The sequence below is a fragment of the Ictidomys tridecemlineatus genome, chromosome 14 (genome assembly GCF_052094955.1).
Source record: "Ictidomys tridecemlineatus isolate mIctTri1 chromosome 14, mIctTri1.hap1, whole genome shotgun sequence".
Classification (NCBI taxonomy): domain Eukaryota; kingdom Metazoa; phylum Chordata; class Mammalia; order Rodentia; family Sciuridae; genus Ictidomys; species Ictidomys tridecemlineatus.
Genome location: NC_135490.1, coordinates 63,442,368 through 63,466,362, shown reverse-complemented (window position 1 = coordinate 63,466,362; position 23,995 = coordinate 63,442,368). Strand labels below are relative to the sequence as shown.

The window sequence follows — 23,995 nt, the reverse complement described above, 5'->3', positions numbered from 1 at the left end:
TCTTCCTTAAAGAAACTATACTTGAACTGAGATTGGGAAGATAAACAGAATTAACCATGCTAAGAAATGGTATATGCAAGAGGTCCTGTGGCAAAAGGCACTTATAGGCCAGTATGGCTGAAGCATTTCACAGATGTGGCAAATGAAGCCACAGAAAATACATACATACATGCATACATAATATATAGCAGATGAAGGACTTACCTTATGGTAAGGAAAGAGGTTTTTTCAAGAATGAGAAATGAATGCTACTGAAAGGTCAAGTACCATGAAGACCTAAAAGTATCTGTTGGATTTGCCATGTAGAAGTCAGTGCTATTTCTTCCTAGGAAACACTGTCTCACTACAAGTTTCTTAGTCTAACTGGGGGGTTTAGGAGGTGGAGTGGGTAGAACAGAGCACGATATTACAAATTAATTCCCATTAAATAAAATGTTAGTGTGAGTAGAGACAGTGTACAGAAATTAAAACAGAGGAAAGACATTGAAATTAGTGAACATATATGGGTTGAGGTGGATGACTTTGTTCTCATTTGTAAGTTTTTAATGTTATTAATATTTTTACAATAAGTAAATGTTAATTATAAGAATAAAAAGTTTTAATCCACAATTTTAAAATTATGTAGAGCTAGAATAAAATAATGAACTCCAGAATTAATTCTGCAAATACCCTTTACCTTGGGATTTGGAAATATAATCTAATATTGAAAGGAAAAAGAAAAGGGTGTTTGGTTGGGATTCTTATTGTTGATCTAGGATAAACAAAGTAAGAATCTAAAACTTATTAGATTGAGACAGTTAATGTTGAAAGAAATGAATTATTTTACCAGTTTTGTCCCTAACACCAGAGACTGTCTGAAGCCTTGTATTGTAAAATATTAATTTTGAAGGTTAGGTAAAGGAGGAGAAGGCTGGCATGATAGCATAAGCCTGCCACCCCAGCATCTGGGAGGGGAGGCAGAGGCAGGAGAATCACTTTTTAAGACCACCTGGGCAACACAGTGAAAACTCATCACAAAAAAAGAAAAGAAAATGTATAAAATTTTTAAAAAATACATAGAAAGCGAGAAAGTCAGCAGTTGCTAGGAGCTGTGACAAGGACTTGTCACAGAGGACACTAGAGAAGACTGGTCTTATCATCTTCACAATGCTCTAGGATCTCACCTCCACTTACCCAGTGGCACACTTCTTGTATTCATTGCCAGAGAAACCACAATTGCCAAATCTGTCACCTTTAGAATTCACTTCAATGAAACAATCTCTTGGGGCAGCCTTGGCTTCTGTAACATTGAACATTTAAAAGAGAAAAAAAAAAAAAGTTATAGTAATTTAACTCAAAAATAAAACTATTCCCTTCGACAGTCCATACACTGGATGAACTGCCTCCACACCTCTGAAAACAAGATTTAGCCCTTACAGATAAAAAATTTTTGTTCTATATTTCATATATAACAACAAATTAAAAATAACATTTAGATTGCCCTTAAAGCCAGTCTCAAGCACTCAAGTCCTATAAGAAAATACCATTAAACAAGGACTGGGGATGTGGCTCAAGCGTGTGGCCCGGGTTTGATCCTCAGCACCACATACGAACAAAGATGTTGTGTCTGCCGAGAACTAAAAAATAAATATTAAAAGATTCTCTCTCTCTCTCTCTCTCTCTCTCTCTCTCTCTCTCTCTCTCTCTCTCTCTCTCCCTCTCTCTCTCTCTCAAAAAAAAAAAAAAAAAAAGAAAGAAAAAGAAAATACCATTAAACAAGAAATTATCATTTAAAGTCAATGCACAGATTGGTGTCATCTCAGCACATTCCTTCTCACTGCTCTCATGTACACATTTCGTACCCCTGATTAGATCAGCTAGGGGGACCTAGTGAAAATACTGCCAATCATTTTTTCCAGTTAACCACTTTATGGATATTGAGTTTAGATATTTCTGTTAAATAGATGAATTGACAAACACCTATAATAGATGACAAAGTATCAATCCATTCTTATTTTCTTAAATTTTACATATCACTTAATATTCAACTTTTCTACCTAATTATATATACCTAAAAAGTAGGTTCTTTGGAAATATTCATTTTCTTTAGAAATATTTTCAAGCCAAAATGCCAGTACTTTCTCCTTAATTAAAGGAAGTTCACTTACACATCTGATACTAGGCCACTTGGTTTTAAAGAAAATGAATATGGAGAAGAAAGAAAGAAAGCAAAAAAGAAGCAGGGGATCAAATAAAATGAAAAACAAATACAGAAACCTTTACTGGAAAAATGAGATGAAACATGTTAACATCCCCAATCAAGCTCTTATAAAAACAGAAATAACTATAAAAATTCCAGATAATATGTAAAGGAAAAAAATAACTATAGTTCCCTAAGTCTTGGACATTTTTTGCAAACCTCTATGAAAGCACTATATTTGCTAAATAATAGTACTTACCTCATCAAAATGACTATCTGTAATTACTTTTATAATAACCTGCCCATTCCTACAAAATACATCAGAAGCTGACAGATTTCTTCACCCTATACCATGACCTGGCATAGATAAGTCCCAATTATTTATTAGTCTTCCTCAGTCTCTATCTGACCCACTGAAAGACAAAGGATATAGGAGAAACCAGAGAGAGCAAGAATTGCAAGGGAACAGATAGATGAGAATGGGGAACACGAGGATAAGAGAATAATGTCTATAAAATGAGCTTACTGTGCCAATCTGCCTGCAGTCCTGCCCGGCCTGAGCAGACAGGATATGTCACATTCCTCCCAAAAATGGGGGTGGGGTCCTGGCAGTCAGTGTAGATAATGAATGATGGGGTTTGAGATGATGAGGACTGGTTATCAAAGAAAAGACAATGGGCTGCTAAAAGTTAACCTCAGGGGTCACACTGCCCAGCACAGTGGGTTGCTAAGGATTAATCCCTGTGCACCTGCTCCCTCCTGCCCTTAAGCTTGTACATGGAGAAGAAAGAGAAGGCAAGGATTAAAAGGGGGATTCTGAAGTCTATAAAAGTGCAAGACACACCCCCTCCACGATACCCAGCTCTGGGCCCCCTTCTCTTCAGAGAAGACTGTTATTATCTCTTTTCTTAATCTTTTAATCTTCAACACTGGGAGAACAAGGACCTGTTCCTGATCTCCAAGACCAGTGTCAAAATCTACACAAAATCAACAACTCTAAATTCAGAGAAATCTTAACTAAATAACAGAAACAAAAACTGAAAGAAAAATAGAAATATATCCAGGCACAGTGGCACACACCTGAATTCCAGCATTCAGGAGACTGAGGCAGGAGGATCACTAGTTCAAAGCCAGCCTCAGCAATTTAGTGAGGCCCTAAGCAACTCAGGGAGACCCTGTCTCTAAATAAAATACAAAAAAGGACTGGGGGAGTGGTTCAGTGGTTAAGTGCCCCTGGGTTCAATCCACCATACCCAAAACAAAACAAAACAACAACAAAAAAACAAAACAAAAAAAAAAAAAAACCCAGATACAGAAATATCAAAGTAAAGACTGGTCCCTCCTTTCTTCCTCCTTTCCTCTTCCCCTCCTTGTTTCCTGCCTCCCTTCCTTTCTTCTTTCTTTCTTTACTTCCTCTGTCTTCCCTTCTCTCTACCTTTTTCCCTCCCTGCCTGTTTGCTTTCCTTCCTTTCTTCCTCCATCCATTCTTTCCCCTCTTCCTTCATATATTAAATATACATTAAGCACCTATTAAGTATCTCACACCTTGATGGGTAATGAATATAGTTTACCAGGAAGAAAACAGAAAAATCCCTCTGTTAGTAGTTGTCCTCTTTCTTAATTAAAGGGAAGCCTCTCCAAATATATGACAAATATCATATTCCCTTTATGGTTGCTGTTCTTATTGACTCAAAACAAAAAAAGGAAGAAGATGAGAAAACAGAATTCTAGAATAGTTTCGGTATCAATCATCACTGCCAATTTATAAACCACAGATATCTGCTGAAAAGCAACTTCTCCCTGAGCAGCCTCAACCATCTGAAGCCAATACAGGAAACAAGGATTCTGCACAATGCAGATTATCGCTCTGAGAACACTGATAACACTAATGTGGAATAAAAATAAAGCTCACTAAATGTGCTGAATGTCTCAATGTAAAGTCTCCATGGTTTCTCACCTGAACTACTATATAGCAGCTACCCAATATCCTTTCTCTGCTCCTCTAAATTATTTTCCATAGTGTTGCTACAGAAATCTCAAAAGCAAATCATATCATGGCATTTCCCCACTTAAATTTCATTATTCTCCCATCATCTGGGGCATAATAACTTCAGTATGAACCTCATGACTCTTTGCTAGTGGAAGCAAGCTCTTCACCCCCAGTGGAAGAGGCCACTATACTCTCTGTGGAAACAGCCTCTCCACACCATGGGAATTAACCCTGATTGCCTGCGGAAACTCCCCTGAAGAAACTGCCATGTAATGCTATTCCAACTTTCCTCTGGACCCATTCCCAACTTCCCTCTCTGCTTATAGACCTGTAACTAGACTCCAATCAAAACAAACCCCGACAGGTAAACTACAAAATATGACCCATGAGGAGGTTCACAATACTCCAAATGGACCCCTAGAGCATGTGTGGGATGGGATATCAAGGGCATAGGATAATGGTGGAAGAAACACAAAAGTGGATTAGGCTGAATTTATTAGCAAGAACTCATAAGCAGAGATTCTATACTTAGTGTTGCTACTCCGAGTTAGAAAGGGCTCCTAACAGTTTACCTGGTGGGTTGGCTAAACACTGAACAAAGAAGCAGAGGACCATGACCTGACTTAAACATGTATGCAGAAAAGAAATGTCTGAGTGAAAAAAAAAGGCCAGTCCCTTTGGGAAGAATTCTGGCACACAGGCAAAAATTTATACTATTAATCATTATCTTAGCCACTTCCAAAGGAATGACTTTCACCAAGGTAACTGTATTATGTACTGAATGTCTGTGTACTCCAGATTTCATATGTTGAAGTCTTAAGTCCCATGAAATGAGATTTGGAGATGAGTCTTTTAGGAGATGTTGTTAGATAAGGTCACGGGTGGGTCTCTCATTATAGTGCCAGTGACCCTATAAGGAGGAGGAGAGACATCTCTTTTTCCCACCACCATATGAAGGTGGCCATCTGCAAGCCAGAAAGAAAGCCTTCACTGGGAGCCAAATCAGCTGGTACCTTGGACTTCCAAGTCTCCAGAATTGTGAAAAACAAATGTCTATTGTTTAAGCCACCCTGTCCATAATATACTGTTATAGCAGTCTGCTATACTTTCAATATTTGTCTCCTTCAAAACTCATACTGAAATGGAATTATAACTGCAGCAATATTAAGAGGTGGTACCTTTTGTGATTAGGCCATGAGGACTCTGCCCACATAATGGGATGAATGCCAGTATAAATGGGTTGGTTAGGTCCCTGTTTTGTCTCCTGCCCTTCTGCCTTCCACCATATGGTGAAATGGCAACATAGCCCTCACTGGATGCTGGTGACTTGATATTGGACTGTCCAGCCTTCAGAAGTGTAAGCCATTATATTTGTGTTCATTTTAAATTTCCAAGACTGTGGTATATTATTACAGAAACACAAAACAGACTGACCCTTACACAAAATCAATCAGACTAAGATTTGATGCACTAGGGAAAAGGAAACAAACAGTCTCTTTGGCAACATAGCCACTGTATCTACAGTGACACTAACAGACACAAAATATCACTGTGGTCCACTACAGTAGGGGCTTGTGGAGGTCAAGTGATAAATGGAATTTTAGCTAAGGTCCATCTCATAGTAGGGTCAGTGAGTCCCCAAATCCATTTTGCATTTTTTCTTATAGCTCCAGAATACATAATTGTAATACATGCACTCAGCAAATGGCAGAATCCCTACATTAGTTTCCTGACAGTTATTATGGTAGAAAAGGCAGGTGGAATTTACTAGAACACTTCTACCTTGGAAAATAGTAAACTAAAAGCTATACCACATTCCTGGAGGGATTGTGGAGATCAGTGTCACCATTAAGAACCTAAAAGACAGGAGTTCTGACTCACCACACTTACATTCAACTCACCTATTTGGCCTATAAAAAAAGACAAATAGTTCTTGGACAATGACAGAAGATCACCTAAGCTTAATCCAGTGATGACTCCAACATTAGCTGTTGTTCCACATGTGATTCATTGTTTGAGCAAATTAACACATTCCCTGATACCTGGCTTGCAGCTGTGAACTGACAAATGCTTTAATTCTCAGGCCCATCTACATGGCATACCAGAAGCAGGATGCTGTCAGATGTCAAGGCAGAAATACAACCTTCACTATCTTACTTCAGGAGTATATCAACTCTTCAGCCTGACCTATGTCATTATGTACTTTGAGGGCCATGATTGCCTTTCCCTTCCAAAATAATATCACTCCACTCTATTACAATGAAAATATTATGTTCACTGAAACTAGTCAGAAAAAAGTAGCAAACACTATAGACATTGGTAAGATCTACATGATGAAGGATAAGAAATAAATCTGATGAAAATCCAGGAATCTTCTACCTCAATGACATTACTAGGGTATGAGAAACGTTAAAATATCTCTTCTAAAATAAGAGTAGATCCCTATTTCTCAACATGCACAAAAGTCAACTCAAGATGCACCAACTAAGAATTAGACCAGAAACTATGCAACTCCTAAAAGAAACAAGGGTGAGGGCGCTGAGGTTGTGGCTCAGCGGTAGAGCGCTTGCCTAGCATGTGTAACGCCCTAGGTTTGAGTCTCAGCACTACATATAAATAAGTTAAAAAAAATTCAACAACAACTAATAAAAAATATTTAAAAAAAAAAAGAAACAAGGGTCAGTATTCCTACATACAGGCTTAAGCAACAACATCCTCAATGACTCCTAAAGCTCAGGAAATAATATCAAGGATTAATAAATGGCATAGCATCAAATTAGAAAGCTTCTGCACAGAAAAGGAAACAAGAATGTGAAGAGAGAGCCTACAGAATGGAAGAAAATTTTTGCTAGCTACTCTTATGACAGGATTAATATAAAATATTAATATAGATAAAATATAAAGAAGTCAAAACTTACTGCCAAAAAAGGAGCCAATTAATAAATTAGAAAACAAATTAAACAGATACTTCTCAAAAGAAGAAATACAAAACAAATGGCCAACAAATATATCAAAAATGTTCAACATTTTTAGCAATTAGAGAAATGAAAATAAAAACTACACTGAGATTTCATCTCATTCCAGTTAAAATGGCAGCCATGGAAAATACAAACAATAATAAATGCTAGAGAGGATGTGGGGGAAAAGAACACTTTTACAGTGTTGGAAAGATGGAAATCAGTACCGAGGTTCCTCAAAAGATTAGACATGAAACCACCATATGACCCAATTATACCACTCCTCAGTATTTATCCAAAGAATTAAAGTCAGCATACTATAGCAACACACGCACCCCCATATTTACAGCAGAACAATTCAAAACAAACTATGGAACAAGGCTAGGTGACCTCAATGGATGAAAGGATAAAGAAAATGTGGCACATAATAGAGTTCTATTCAGCCATAAAGAACACTGAAATTATGACATCTGTAGGAAAATGGATGGAATAATGAGAGTATTATATTAAGGGAAATAGGTCAAACTCAGAAAGTCAAGGATCATTATGTTTTCTCTCATATGTAAAAGCTAGAGAGGAAAAAGGAAAGAGAGAGATCTCAGAAAAATTGAAGGTAGACCAGTATATTAGAGGAAAAGGATCATGAGGAAGAAGGTAGAAAAAGGGAACAATATTGAGCACATTTTATTGTTATGTCATGTTCATGTACAAATATGCAACAATAAATCCCACTATTATATATAATTATAATGCACCAGTAAAAAAAGGGGGGAGGGGGGAATAGATATTCTTTCTAAAAGAGAAGTTGTTGTTTTTTATCACTCCCATAACCCAAAGAGGGGCACAACACTTAGCAATCCTCATTAGGATTTGAAGGTATTATGCAGTCATGCACCACATAATGATGCTTCAGTCCACAACAGACAACATATACAATGATGGTCCCATTTATCACTTAGTGATTTCACAGTCATGTTAGGTTATATAAATACACTTCTATAACATCCACACAATGATGAAATCACCTAGCGATGCATTTCTCAGAATATATCCCTTTCATTAAGTGACACATGACTGTATTCCTCATTTGGTGATATTACTCTGCACCATTTATCCAGTGACCTAAAAACCTGCTAACCTGGGGACACAAACAGAATATTCTGCAACAGGCCCAGGATGCCATACAAGATTCTCTGTCAACTGGGCAGATAAAACAGTCCTTGAAGTTTCAGTGGCAGATAAAAATGCTACTTGGAGCCTTTGCCAATTCCCTATAGGAGAATGGCAGCACAAGTCTTTAGGATTTTGGAGTGAAATTCGGCTATCCTTTGTGGTTAACTACTCTCCTTTTGAGAAATGGTCCTTCTTCTATTACTGAACCTTAAGTAGTCACTGAGTTGAATGGTAACTTGGTGACTTGTGAAGTGGGTGAGAACTGACAAACCAACTTATAAAGTTAGGCAACACTCCACCCTGAAATGGAAGTGGTATATATAAGACTGAACCCAAGCAGGCAACAAAGGCTCATGAAGTGACCCAAGTGACCCAATGCCCATAGTCCCTACTCCTGGTACACAGCATTCTCTCTCCTAGCCAGAACCTATGCCCTCATGGGGAATTCTTTACACTGAGTTGGCAGAGGCAGGAAGAGAAGAATGAGGCCTCTTTTGCAGATGGTTCTGCACAATAGGCAGAACCCAAAAGTGGACAGGTATGGCATTACAGTCCTTTTCCAGGACATCCCTGAAATTCACCTGGTTTTTTACTTTGTTTGCAAGGAGAAATGGCCAGAAACATGATTACAAACCAAGTGATGGGCTGCGGCCAATGGTTTTAATAATCAAATAGATAGGATGGATCACAGCCTCTTTCCCTAGCATTCCTTCTCATCATCCAAATATCTCATAAAATAACCAAGGTTGCAGGGTTGGAGGTCATTCGTGGGATCAGAAAAATGAACTCCACTCAACGATTGATATGATTGCAGCCAGTGCTAAGTGCCCAATCTGCTGGAAGCTAAGACCACTGAGTCCACAAAGTGGCACCATTTCTAGGGGTAATCATCCAGCTACCTGGTGGCAGGGTGATTACACTACACTATTCTGTTTTTATAATGGAAGGGGCAGTGTTTTGTTCTTACTAGAATAGAGATTCTTCAAGTAGATATTTTCTCCCCTGTACTGGGGATTAAATATGGAGGTATTCCACCACTTAGCTACATTCTTAGCCCTTTTTATTTTTTACATTGAGACAGGGTCTCACTAGGTTGACTAGAGTAGTCTTGAACTTGTGATCTTCCTGTCTCGGGTTTCCAAGTAATGGGATAACAGTAGTACAATACTGCACCTGGCTTGGATGTGGATTTTCTGTCCCTACATACAATGTTTTTGCCAGAATTACCTTCTGTGGAGCTACAGAATTCCTTATCCACCATTGTGGTATTCCATACATCACCACAGGCTAGTGGTTAATCATTTACGGTTCAACTAGTGGTAAGTATATAGAAAGCTACCCAAATCAAGAGACAGAAACAGAATCCAAAAAGAATCAACTTTTATATTCCCTTTTATATTCCCTCAATCTAGGGAATATAAAAGTGGAAAAGTAATTGTAACTTACTACATTCATTTGTGAATGGCATCAACATAGCTACTGTATAATACACAGTCAACACTGCTTTATCTAAAACAATAATTAATTTATATTGGAAGGATGGAGAATGGAAAATGAACACTGATATAATGAAAGTTGTCAAAGGATGAAAGAAGAAAAGGAATGAAAACTAATTCTTATCTTTCATAAACATCAAAAAAGCAGTACTACCAAGAGATTATGCAAAGACTGGGGCAAGTAACAACCACCACCAAAAAAATCAATTAAAACAAATAAAAGCTGTTATCTCAAAGGATGGGGATGCTGAGTAGAAATAGACTTTAATTTTTATAGCAAACATTATAGAGTCGTTTAGCTCTGATCTGTGGTATACCTCTGATAAAAATGAGAACTTTAAAAAGAAAAAAACATGGAAAATAAAAACACATGGTAAATATACATCACTAAGAAAATGGATAACTAAATCATGGTCTATGGATAACTAAATCATGGACCATTTAGCCTAATGAAATATTCTAATGTACTACAATACAAATGTATCAGTATAGATAAATCTCAAGAAAATTCTGGGGAGTGATGCAAATATCAGGCCAAGGTACATAAGCTTTTATTAAAACTAGAAAATGAGAGTCTACAGAAAATTACATCGAATATTCTCTCTCATAGGCAGAAGCTAGAAAAAAATAAGGGAAAAAGAGGGGTATAGGAGGTCCTAAAGATATAGGAAAGATCAGTGGAGTAGAAGAAGATTAAGAAGGGAGATGGGAAAGGGGAAGAAATCTGGAATAAATTTAACAAAATCATGCTATATGCATATATAAATATACTACAGGAAATTCTACCTTTATACACACACACACACACATGTATTTTTCACCTTTATATATATATATATATATATATGTAAAAAGCACCAATTGAAAATAACTAAATAAATGAACAAAGGAAGGTCAGTAAAGGAAGGAGAATAGGAGGAGAACGAAAGGGAAGGAAAGTGATGGGGGGGACAAGAACTGAAATAGAGTAAAACAAATTTCAAGTATGTATGACTTTGTCAAAATGAGCTCAACTATTATGTATAATTATAACACTCTAACTTAAAAAAGAAAACAAGACTCTGGGAATACAGCTCAATGGTACAGCATTTGCCTGGCATATATGAGGTCCTGGGGTTAATGCCCAACACTGCAAAAAAATTTTTAATCTACAAAATAATATAATATATGCTCATGTTTATATATTTTATATACAAAGATAAAGAAAAGAGATGAGAGCAAAAGCAAAAAGCTTCGACTGAATCTGAGCATATTAAAATTCATGATTATGATTGCCACTGGAGAAGTAAGAAGGGAGATATGATAGGAGAGGGGAAAATGAGAACTTTATCATTAATGTTTGATTTCTGTTTTTAAGAAATCTAAAACAAAAAATAAATAAAAATCAATCAATTATGAATATCTTACTTGAACCAAAGATGACTTGACACTGCGCATCATAATATTGGCACATGCCATTGTAACAATAGGCTTTGTTATTCTGGCAAGGAAATCCATTCTGAATAAAAACATCGGGCTGACAGAACTGAGAAGAACCATTGCAATACTCTGGAACATCACATTCATTGGTTTTTCCTCGGCATAAAGAACCTCCTGGAAGGAACTAGGGTAATAAGATTTACATTAAATAGTAATATCAGGATAATGTCCACAAATAAGTCAAATTTGAAAACCACAGTATGTTAACATATTTATACAATCTATGAATGGTTTTAACAACAAAAGATTAAATAACCCAATAGAAAAATAAAGACTAAACAGATAATTCATGTCATAAAAATTGAAAATAAAAAACATAACTTTAATGATAACGAAAAGAAATGCAAATAAATAAAAATATATGAACACTTTACACCTACTGCACTAACTAGGAAATGGTACTTGCTAGAAACCAACATTAGCATAAAGAAAAAAGTATTTGATAACATTGTTGACAGAAGTGTAGAATGGCACATTTGTGGAAGACATGTAAAATATTTATCAAAAGTTTTAATATGCATATTCTGGTCCAATAATTTCTCTTATACGAAATAACTAGAAGCAAACTAAATGTCCACCATTAGTTAACTAGATAAATTATGGTTGCCATACTAAAGGAATTCTAATTATATAACCATGTAGAACTATATAAGGGTAAAAGTCCATGATAATCTTATTGGAAAGAATGGATAATAAAAATATGTGTATCTGTGTTTACCCACTATATACAAACACATACATACCTGTCTCTCACATTTGTACAGAAAAAAAGTGACTAAGTTAACAATAAATCATCAACAAATGGCAACCAAAGGAACATAAAATGATGGTCTTTCATTTTCTACTACCTATATATACTTTGGTATTGTTGAATTATTTCTAATAAGCCTAAATTACTTTAAAATCATGGAAAAAAATGTTTCTACTTAGAAAAAAATCCCTATAGAACATTTATCAGAAAGAAATATGCTTAAAATTGCAAATAAGTGGCAAAATAGAATTTCCTAGTCATATAATAATAATATATAATAATATATATAATAATAGTCCTCCCCTAGATATCTCAGAATTTTTGTGGGGGATTGGGCTGGGTAAGGAAGGGTACTTGGGATTGAACACTGAGCTACATCCATACTCCTTTTCATTTTTTTATTTTGAGACAGGGTCTAAGTTGCCCAGGCTAGCCTTAACTTGCAATCCTCCTATGTGAGCCTCCTGGGTAGCCAGTAGTATGGGTATACACCACCACACCTAGCATGAAAACAAACTTTGACATATACATATTTTTCTTTTTCTATTTTTATTTTTGTTGTTCTAAACAGGGAGGAATTCCTTACCCGGCAGTCTTTACAACAGTCACCATAAGCACATTCAGCAAATGATTTAAGTCTACATGTACTTCCTTCACAACAAGGGTCCAACTCACATTCCTACAAATAGAAAATGACTGTCAATTAAAAAAAATGAGTTATTGACATTAATATTCATTACTAAAATTCTTTTCTTATATCCTGCCTATAGCAATTACTCTCCACAAACAGTCACTAACTACTAGATTTATCAGTATCTCTTCAGGTATAAATAATTTGGTCTCGATAGATTTGAAAAGACTGAAATATTAGAGTACGTGCCTTATGTCTGCTCAGACAACCATAATAAAATACCATAGACAAAGTGGCTTCAACGATAGAAATTGGCTTTCTCACAGTTCTGGAGGGTGGAAGACGAACATCAAGGTTCTCACAAACTCACATTCTGGTGGGACTCTATCCCAGGCTTGCAGACAACTCCCTTCTTGCTGCATTCTCACACGGACTCTCCTCAGTGCTTGTTGCCTTCTCAGGAGAAGGCAGGTGAAATGTCCAGTATGTCTTCGAAAGACACTAATTCTAATGAAATCAGGGACCCATCCTTCAGTCCCTATTTAAACTTAATTATATCCTCAGAGACCCCCTTACCACATATAGCCCACTGGTGGTTATGGCTTTGCCACATGAATTTTGGGAATACACAAATATCCATTCTATAAGAATAGGTTTAATGATCACAAGAAGAAGAAATCCATGAATGTAATTCTCTTCATGTTCAAGCTCTGACTTCTCTTTTACGTGGCTCTTTGTCCTAAGTGGGAACTCTTTTTTTTTTTTTTTTTTTTTTTTTAATGCTGGAGATTTAGCCCAGGGCTTACACATATTCTACCACTGAACTACATCTTACTTGGCTTCTCTCACCACACTTTGGGCTACCACGGTTCTTTCCCCTTAACTCCATCTTTCCACCCATATGTCTGCCTTCTCTTCTGTGTTAATGTAGCAAGATCAGTGTCCTGGGTTTTATACTCTGCTATAGACTTATATCACCATTGGGGGAGACTGGCAGAGGAGTACCTGGGACTCTCTGTACCATTTTTGCAATTTCCTGTAAGATTACAATCATTTCATCATTAAAACATTTTTATTTTTTCTTTTTAATTAACACATAATAAATGAACATATTTATAGAATACAATGTGATATTCCCATACATATATATAATGTATACTGATCCAGTCAGGATAATCAGCATTTCCAACTCACAATAAAAATTATAAAATAGATGAACTGTAATCTATGCCTTGTAACATGCCAAAATAAATAAGTCATGGACCAAGATGTAACAACTAAAGCTATGAAACTACTTTGAGGAAATATCTGCAACTTTGGAGTAGGCAAAAAAAGTACAATCCATAAAAGCATAAAATTCATAAATGATAAAATGGATTTCATCACAATGTAGAAGTTCTGTTCTTCAAAAGATACTGTTAAGTTACTCAAAGGCAAGCTACAATCTAGAGAATATATTTGCAAATCAAATATATGACAATGGACTTATAGCCAAAATATATAAAGTATTCTCAAAATAATTAGCAAAATAATTTTTAAAATGGAAGAAAAAGCTAAACAGAATATGCCACCCCAAGAAACACAAATGGAAAAAAAAAAACTTGAAAACATATTAGGGAAGGGCAAAGTAGGGAAATGCAAATTAAAACTTTAACAAGGCATCACCTCCCACCAAGCTGAATGACTAAAAAATTAAAAGACCCCATATGAAGTACTATTGAAGATATGAAAGAATTAAAACTCTTAACACATTGTCTCACACATTGATGGGAGTGAAAAGTGGCACTACCACTTTGAATAGCAGTTTTTAAGTTTCTTGAAAAATACAGAACTACCATAGGATCAAGTCATTCCATTCTAGCTATCTACATAAGAGAAATAAAAACCTAAGTTCACATAAAGACTTTTATGTGACTGTACACATGAGCTTTTTTCATAATAGCCTCAAACTAGAAATAGCTCAAATATCCAATAACAGATGAATACATAAGCAAACTGCAATATATCCGCAATAAACACCAAAAAAAATTAATGAACTGGCACAGCTATACTATGATCACACCTCAAGAAAGACTATGCTGAGTAAAAGCAGCAAAACAAAGAATAAAAAGCCATTCCATTTATATAAAATTCTAGCAAACACACACTTATACATAGTGACAGAAAGAACAGTGGTTGCCTAAGAAAAATGGGTGTGTGCATAGAAGTGATTACCAAGAGACATAAACTTTTGAAGATGATGTTAAGTTCATGCTCATAATTGTGGTGATAGTTTCAAATATGTATGAATGTTTCAAATATGTATGACTTATCAACTTGTATACTTCTAAAATGTGCACAGTATTGTTGACTAAGTCCACAAAACAGCCCATTTCTTCCCCCTTTGTTTTGCCTTGACAAAACTTAGTTCTCTCTCCTCTAAAACTCAAAACTCTGCTTCCCCCTTGAAAGGAATGGAGGGAGGGAAGAAGGGAGGGAAGAAAGAATAACATACACCCTTGTCGTATTTTCCTGGAAATGAGCTCACTGTAGCAGACACTTCCTATCAGACCCTCACTGGTCATTTCCCAATCACTTCTCAAGTTTGCCCTTAAAAGATTCTGTTTAATCTTTGCTTGTCCTTAAAAAAAAAAAAAAAAAGGTTTGATTTTGAGATCCTTGAAGAATTCTGAGATCAAAGCACTCTATTTCAAGCCTTTCTTCTGAATAAAGGTTTTCTCTATTTAAATCTGAAGTTTTGATTTGACATTGTATTCAATTCTACTTCAGTGAAGCTGGTAATTTTTTTTCAAAGACACTCTGCAGCACAGACTGATGGTTTCATAAAAGAATAACAGAAATTTATAGTTTAGGATAAAAGTAACATTTTAAATGCTTTCACAACAACCATTAGTGCATAAAAAGTCAAATTCAGTAAAGTGGTAGAATACAAAATGAACACACAAAAGAATCAGTTCATTTATACAAAAAAATGAACTACGTGAAAACAATTAAATTACAACAGCATAAAAAATAATAGAGTACTTAGAAATGAATTCAATGAGTTAAAAGACTTGCAGACTAAAAAATACAAGACATTACTAAAAGAAATCAAAGATGATACAAATAAATGGGATCCTACATTCATGGGTTGGAAGAATTACTATTAGCAAAATGTCCACACTGCCCAAAGTAATCTACAGAGTCAATGTAATTCCTATCAAAATCCCATTTTTAAAAGAAGTTACAAAAAAAAAATTCTAAAAGTCATGTAGAACCTCAAAGACTCCAACTAGCCAAACCATCTTGATAAAAAAGGACAAAGCTGAAGGCTTCCTGATTTCAACACACTACTATAGTTAAACAGTACAGTACTGACTTAAAAACAGACATGTAGACCAACAGAACATAATGAAGTATCCATGCAAATAAGTCAAATGATCTTCTATAAGGATGTCAAGAATACAGAATCTGGAAACAGTAGTCCCTTCACTAAATCAAAAAACTGGATATCTATAAGCAAAAGAATGGAAGTGCAACCTTATTTTATAATATAAACAAAAATTAACTCCATATACAAAAATTATCTCAAAATGGATTGAAGACTTAAATGAGGCCTCAAATGGTAAAACTTACAGAAAAAAAAATACAAAGAAAACTTTCATAACATTGATCTTGGCAAAGATTTCATGGGTTGACACCAAAATCACAAAGAGAAGTAAAAATAGACAAGTGGGACTATATCAAACTAAAAGGTTCTGCACAGCAAAGGAAGCAATCGACAGAGTAAAGATCCAAAATATGGAATGTGAGAAAATATTTTCAGATCATACATCTAATAAAGGATTAATTTCCAAAGTATGAAAGAAACTCCTACAACTTAATAGTAAAAAAAAAAACAACTAATGACCTGATATTTAAAATGTGCTATATACTTAATAGACATCTCTCCACAGAAGACATACTAATGTGAAGAGGTATATGAAAAGATGTTCAATGTCACTAATCATAAAGGAAAATCGAACAAAATCACAAATGAGATGTAATTTCATACCTGTTGAGATCATTATTATTTTAAAAAAAAGAAGAAGAGGTGCTTGTGAAGATGTAGAGAAGTTGGAACTCTTGTACACCACTGCTGGGAATGCAAAATAGTAAAGCTGCAGGGAGGACCCTCTCCCCAAAATTAAAAATGTAATTCATATGATTCCAGCAATCTCACTTCTATTTATTTAAAATGAAATCAGAATCTTAAAGAGATATTTGCACTACCTTGTGCACTGAACTACTATTATCCACAGTACCCAAAATGTGGAAACTATTTAAATCTTCAATGACAGGTAAATAAAGAAAATGTAATGTGCATATGCAACACACCACACACACACACACAAAGGAATACTATTCAGCCTTTAAAAAGAAAGAAATTTTATCATTTCAATAATGTGGATGAACCTTGAGGACACTATGTTAACTGAAATAAACTAGTCACAGAAGACATAAACTAGATTATTCTACTTATATTAGGTATCTAAATTACCCAAACTCATAAAAGCAATGAACAGAATGGTGTTTTCCAGGAACTATGAGAAGGTGAAATGGGAGATGCATGCTGATCAATGGGGTGTCAGGTTCCATTTACAAAAGAATTCTAGAGATGTGCTGTATAACACAATACCCATAGTTAACAACACTTCATTATAGACTTTAAAATGTGTCTAAAAGGTTAATTTCATGCTAAGTGTTCTCACCACACAAAAAAAGTAAAAGTTAATCTGAAAACAAATATTTATAAATGTACATACTATATATTATATATAAACATAAAGGGTCTAAAAAGAAATGCACCAAACTTCTTAGAGTGACAGTCTCTACGAAGTAAATGATTCACGAGGGAAATCAAGGCATGTATGGTTGCTTTTATTAACTATTCAAAAATTTTACACCAAGAAAAAAACCTGTGATATATAAGGGGGGAGGAATTAAAATAATTATAATTATAGTGAGAAAACTCAAATAGCAGATATTAATTACTATTTAAATAAGTTTGATGGTGAAATAAACAAGTGGGGGGAAAAAAACAAGACTAACAAAATATTTAAGAAGAAAGGTCTGAGCCAGGCACCTTGACTCATGCTTGTAATCCTAGCAACTTGGGAGGTTGAGGCAGGAGAATCACCAACTTCAAGACCAATCTCAGCAAGTTAGCAAGGCCATAAGCAGCTTAGCCAAATCCTGCCTCAAAATAAAAAGTTAAAAAAGGGCTGGGGAGTAACTCTGTGGCAAAGTGCCCCTGGGTTCAATCCCAGTACTTAAAAAAAAATAAGACCTGAGAATCCTTCCAACAAGCAAGGTCTTAGGTATCCTAATAGTATCTTAATTTAAAAATTAAGAGGGGGAGGGTACAGTTCAGTGGTAAGTACAAGCTTTGCATGCCCAAGACTCTGGATCCATCCACAGCACTGCTGAAAAAAAAGAATAATAGGGGCTGTGGCTCAAGCGGTAATGCACTCGCCTGGCATGCGCAGGGCACTGGGTTTGATACTCAGCATCACATAAAAATAAAAAATAAAAAAAATAAAGATGTTGTGTCCACCGAAAACTAAAAAATAAATATTAAAAAAATTCTCTCTCTCCTTAAAAAAATAATAATAATAATTAATTATATATTAAACATAATCAGGTCTCATCCTCCTCATATGAAAATGAAAATATTAAAAGTACCAGTTTCTTTGGGTTATTATGGGAACTATACTCCTATACTCTAAAATACTTAGCACAAAACCCTGATACACATCAATAATGTACTGATGAACCAACACACCTTCATCATAAAACACATGCACCTTTCAAGAAAGTAAAATCAAGTCATCTGGTAAAGGCCAGGTATGGTGGGCTGAGGATATAGCTCAGTTGGTAGAGTACATAAGGCCATGGGTTCAATTCCCAGCACCACAAAAAAAGTAATGATAATAAAGTTTATGCCTGTAATCTTGCACTTCTGGAAAAGACTGGAAATGTGGTAGGACTTACAAACAACAGGACAATTGTCTTCAAAACACAATGTCAGGCCTGGGAAGAAAGGATTTAAGTAGGCATTTATACTCCAAGAGAGAAGTATGGCTGAGTGGAGAAGTATGGCTACAGAAGAAGAAAAACGGGCATGCACTTAAGGCAATAACTTTTAACAGTCTGATAAAATCAATGACTAAAAGGTAAACCAAAGTTGAATAAAAGAAGAATCCTACTTTGAGTAGTAAGAATTTTGATTTTGAAGGACTCGAGGGTAGCCAGGTTCGATTTTTTTTTTTTTAAATGAGTCCAACTGGATAAATATTTCCGCAATGACAACGCCAGAATGGTGGAAATTTACTATAACAGCCAAGTGAAAAACAGACCACTTCTTTAAATAAATAAGACAATAACCATAAAATAAATAATAGGAGATAGAAAAAAAATAGAAGACTATCCATGATGTTTTCCTTGACTGTAACAGATGGCATCATTATTTACATCCTGAAAAGGAGGTGACTAGTCCTAGAACGTATCCAACAGACGAAATAACAATCCTCATTTGGCTACTAAAGCTTATTTTAGCTCCTCTGTCATAGTTGCCCCAAACCACAAGATTTTGCAAATCTTGTGATAGTTTTACAAAGCAAACATTAAAAATCCAACTGACCTTTGGAGTACCACAGTCACATTCTTCCCCAGGGTCCACCAATTTATTGCCACAGAAGGGTGCGCTGTAGGCTTCATCAGGCTTTGGAATATTAAGAAGGCAGTTTCCTCCTTTATTTAGAGTTAACTTTTCAAAGTCTTCTGCACTGCAACTGCTAAAGTTTCTTGAACCTCTACAATATTGAGAAAAAGATCTTATGTCAGAGTGATCACATACTTTGAATATTTTAACCAACAGGAAGTATATATTATAAGTGGCAAAAAAAAAGCTAACAAAAGTAGAGAGAATTAAGAATTAATATCTGTTCCTAATCAATATAGAACATTACCTAAGCTACAACAGAAATAGCTCTCAATTTTGCTTACAATATACTGTACCTCCATGAAAACATCTTCCATATAGATCATTTACATTGAAACAAAAAAATCATAATTCTCAGAATCAGAAAAGACCTTTAAATTACCTAGTACTATAAAGAATTAACTTTAACAGAGTAAAAGTTCAAATATTGGAAGCTAACTTTATGCTGTTCCCGATCTTTTGTCACCTTGCAGATTATATTTTTACATCCCCAACATAAGTTATTCACTGGGAGCTATGTAAACATAATGTGAATGGGCAATTCCAGTACAAACACACACAGAGTCCTCAAGAGGCAGCTTGTGTAGTGCAGAATTCCAGCTACTCACTCCTGTATGACAGATTTTCAGTTTGAACTTTAAATGCCTTTTATGATAATTTCTGAGAACCAAGGTTAATACTTCAAAGGTTAGACATCCTTTAAGAAACTACCCAACTTGAGCTAACCATGTAAGAGTTTACACAAATGCAATTTTGATATGTTCAGATATTTTTTTTCTTAGTTACTCATTGTTTTACTCAATAACTATAAAATGTTTACAGGTACTTCATTGACTATTTTTACCTTGGAAAACTGCTAGGAAATAGACCTATATGCCAGTCTTTAGGAAACTCAAAAATTTCATTGGGGATAGTCCCATTTAGTTATTCTTTTTACTTTGTAGCCTGAAATTTTTGGTATATTTTTTTAAAAAATCATTGCTAAGGCCAAAATCAAAGAACTTTTCCCCAATGTTTTTCTAGGAATCTTATGGTTTCAAGTGTCCCACCTAGGTCTTTTATCCATTTCAAGTTGATTTGTCTGTGTGTGTATGCACATTTGTGGGTAGAAAAAAAATAAGAGTCCAACTTCATTCCTTTGCCTGGGAAATCCAGTTTTTTAGCACCTTTTATTGAAGGGGACCATACTTTTCCAATGGTACCCTCATTGAAAATTTGTTGATCGTATGTTTGGATTTATTTCTGGGCTTCCTATTCTGTTTTTTTGATCTACACTGCCTGTTTTTATGCCAGTGTCATACTGTTTTGACTGCCATAGATTGTTAGTCTGTAAACAAGTCAAAATAACACCTGGCATTTTGCCAGGGGAATGTTAGAGTTCGTAAACAAGTCTGGATGGTGCCTGGCAAAATGCCAGAGGGAGTGGTTTGAGAAGTAACAAAAGTGAGCTATTAAGTGTGGAGATTCCTTATTGGTTGACTGATGTATCTAGTTTATGCTAATTAAGATAAGCTGTGCAAAATGTATAAATACCTCTGTTGTCCTACAATAAAGGGCTTCCACTCCTGCTGTATCAACATATACAAGTTGTTCCTCACCCCCCCACCCACCCCGGTTATTTTGCTGCAGGGGGACTGCGGCAATAGATGTCAAACTTAAAAGCCTCTTTACATTAAATAATCAATCAACAAAATGAAAAGGCAGGCTACAGACTGAGAGAAAATATTTGGAAAACAATATCTGAAAAAAAGTAAAACTCCAAAATTTATAAAGAACTCACAATACTCAATAACAGAAAAACAAATAGTCAAATTAAAAATGGTCAAAAGGAATCGAACAGACATTTCTCAAACAAAAACATACAGATGCTCACCAGGTAGGCTAAATATCATTAGTCATTGTGGAAATGCAAATCCAAATCACGAGATATCACCTGACACCTGTTAGGATGCCTCTGGTCAAAAGCCTAAGAGACAAGTGCAGGCAAAGGTGTGAAGAAAAGGAAACCCTATGCACTGTTGGTGCAGGCACATGGAAAATAGTATGAGAGTCCTAAATAAATTAGAAACAGAACTACATTAGACCCAGTAATCCCTCTTTTGGTTATATTCCAAAAACAAATGAAATCAGCACCTTGTAAAGATATCTGCATTCCCAAGTTCACCATTATTCACAATGGCATACAGAAACAATCTAAGCATCCATCAATGGACAATTCAATAAAGAAGCTGCAGTATGTGTATGTATGAGAGAGAGAGAGAGAGAGAGAGAGAGAGAGAGAGAGAGAAATAGAATACTATTCAGCCTTCTAAGGGTCTTGCCAGGTGAGACAGATGCACTCCAACCCCAGCAACTCAGGAGGTGGAGGCAGGATTATCACAAGTTCCAAGGTCAGCCTAGGCAACTTAGCAAGACCCTGCCTCAAAATAAAAATAAAAAGGACTAGGGATGAAGTATCCCTAGGTTTGACTCCCAGTACAAAAAAAAAAAAGAAGAAGAAGAAGATACTATCATTGGCCACAACGTGGATGGATTTGCCACCAAAAGAAAAGAAAAAAACATTGCAAAATCTCACTTTCATGTTAATGTGAAATCTTAAAAAAAAAAAAAAGAGATCAAATACACAGAAAATAAAAAACAGTAGCTATGGAGGAGGAGATGGAGAGATGTAGTCAAAAGATACAAAGTACTGATATGTAGAATGAACAAATCTAGAGATCTAGCATAGGACTATAGTTAATAGTATTATACTCTATCTGGGATTTTTGCTAAAGGAATAGATTTTAGGTGCTCTTGCCACAGACAGAAAAAAAAATGGGTAATTCTGTGGGATGATGGATATGTTAATCTACTGCAGTAATCATTTTGCCATCTCTATGTATATCAAAGTATGTTATTTCAAATATACACAATAATTATATATGTATGTTTACATATATATATGAGATATACCCATGTGTATATCTCATGTATTTTTATGTATACATATGTATATCATATATGTTTGTGTGTGTATTTATTTATTTATTTATTTTTAAAGATATTTTGGTGCCCTGAAAGAATCTTTTCCATCAGTTTGGGCAATGGTGCCTGCCAATAGGAGTGAAAGCTGTGTTGCATTACAGTTACTGAGGAAGCATCCCTGTCTATGGTTGGGTCTTATGTACATCTAAAGAACTCTAAGAAACAAATACTTTTTGCAAACGTTTTTGCAAAAAAACGTTTTTGCCTTAGTAGACCTGTTATACTCTTCTTTGTTAAGAAGTTTCCATGGAAACAGAGAGTCCTGCTCCTGGCTTTTGGAATTAGAATGCAATTTGCCTAGAACTTTTTGATACTGTTAATTGCTACCTGACAAAAAAGTTTTTTGATGTGAGATGTTAAAAGATTTTTAACAGGATGACTGGCAGAGAAAAAAAAAAGAAGAATATAACAATCAACTGTTTATAACAACATACACATAGACAATATTTTGACTCACAGAACGTTGAGATCTAGCACAAGGCTTGTAACAATAACAGAAAGACTTTTTCCATATTTATTTTCTTGCTATTCTTAAGAATGTTGTGGGGTGGAGTCCTTTTGTGCAATATCAATCATCCACTCATTCAACAAATATTTGTTGAACATTTGTTTGTGCAGACACTATTCTTGGTACAACGGATGAAACTGAATATAGAAGACTAACAAATCTCAGCCCCTGTGAAGGCTACATTCCAGAGAGTAAAGCAGACTATGAACAAAAGTAAGTAAAGTCAATAAAATATTAAAAGGTAATAAGTACTAGGGAGAAAAAGGATGGAAGGATGAGAGTGATGAGCTATGGAGGGTAGGGGATTACAATTTTAAAGGGGCAGTCCAGGCAGGCACTTCAAACACTTCAGCACTTTGATCAAAATTGGACATGTAGGTAAAAAACATTACAGAGAGAAGGAACAAAAAGTGCAAAACCCCTACGGTAGAAGCCAACGTGGCATATTCAAGGAACAATAGGGAAGCAAGCAAATTTTCAGTGAAGTGAGTCAATGAGGAAATGAGTAATGAGAGATACAGGCAGGAAAGATGGAAACAGGCCATTTGTTTTTTTAAATGTGGCTTTTTACTATAAGTGAAATGAGGATTCTGAGGTGGAGTTAGCAAGGACAATGATTTGACATGTGCTTCAGTAGGTTCACCATGGTTACTATGTTAAGAAGGAAGACTACAAGAGGTCTCTTACAGGAATCCATTGAACAGATGATTAATCAGAATAATGTGAAAGCAGGAAAAAGTGGATGGATTATTTGTCTTAAAGAAATAGCCACTATGACAAATAATGTGAGAAAGAAAATTTAAGCACTGAGGTAGTAGAAGGAAGGTGTTACCATTAATTTACATGGGGAAGAGAAAGACTGTGGGCAGATATGAGTTTAGGAGGAGCAACGGGAGCATAAGGTTACTAGATATCAAGTGATGTTGAACTCACAATATTTAATCATTATTTGATAAGCAAAAGATACATCAATTTAAACAGGTTTGTAATTGTTTATTTCCTGTTGGTGATTGTTGTCAGTATATTATCTGCCACATAGTACACCTGCAATAATGTTTTCTGTAA

At 35.3% G+C, this 23,995-nt stretch overlaps 1 protein-coding gene across 1 annotated transcript in view; it reads right to left on the bottom strand.

Moving 5' to 3' along the window:
• Nucleotides 1-23,995, bottom strand: part of Adam9 (ADAM metallopeptidase domain 9) — an 87,009-nt gene that overhangs the window by 29,380 nt on the left and 33,634 nt on the right. The window contains exons 12-15 of the mRNA XM_005338403.5: nt 19,318-19,489; nt 12,612-12,704; nt 11,203-11,398; nt 1,174-1,279 (exon numbers count right to left, since the gene is read on the bottom strand). Of these exons, the coding sequence (XP_005338460.1) occupies nt 1,174-1,279; nt 11,203-11,398; nt 12,612-12,704; nt 19,318-19,489 (567 nt within the window). The remainder of the gene's footprint in view (nt 1-1,173; nt 1,280-11,202; nt 11,399-12,611; nt 12,705-19,317; nt 19,490-23,995) is intronic.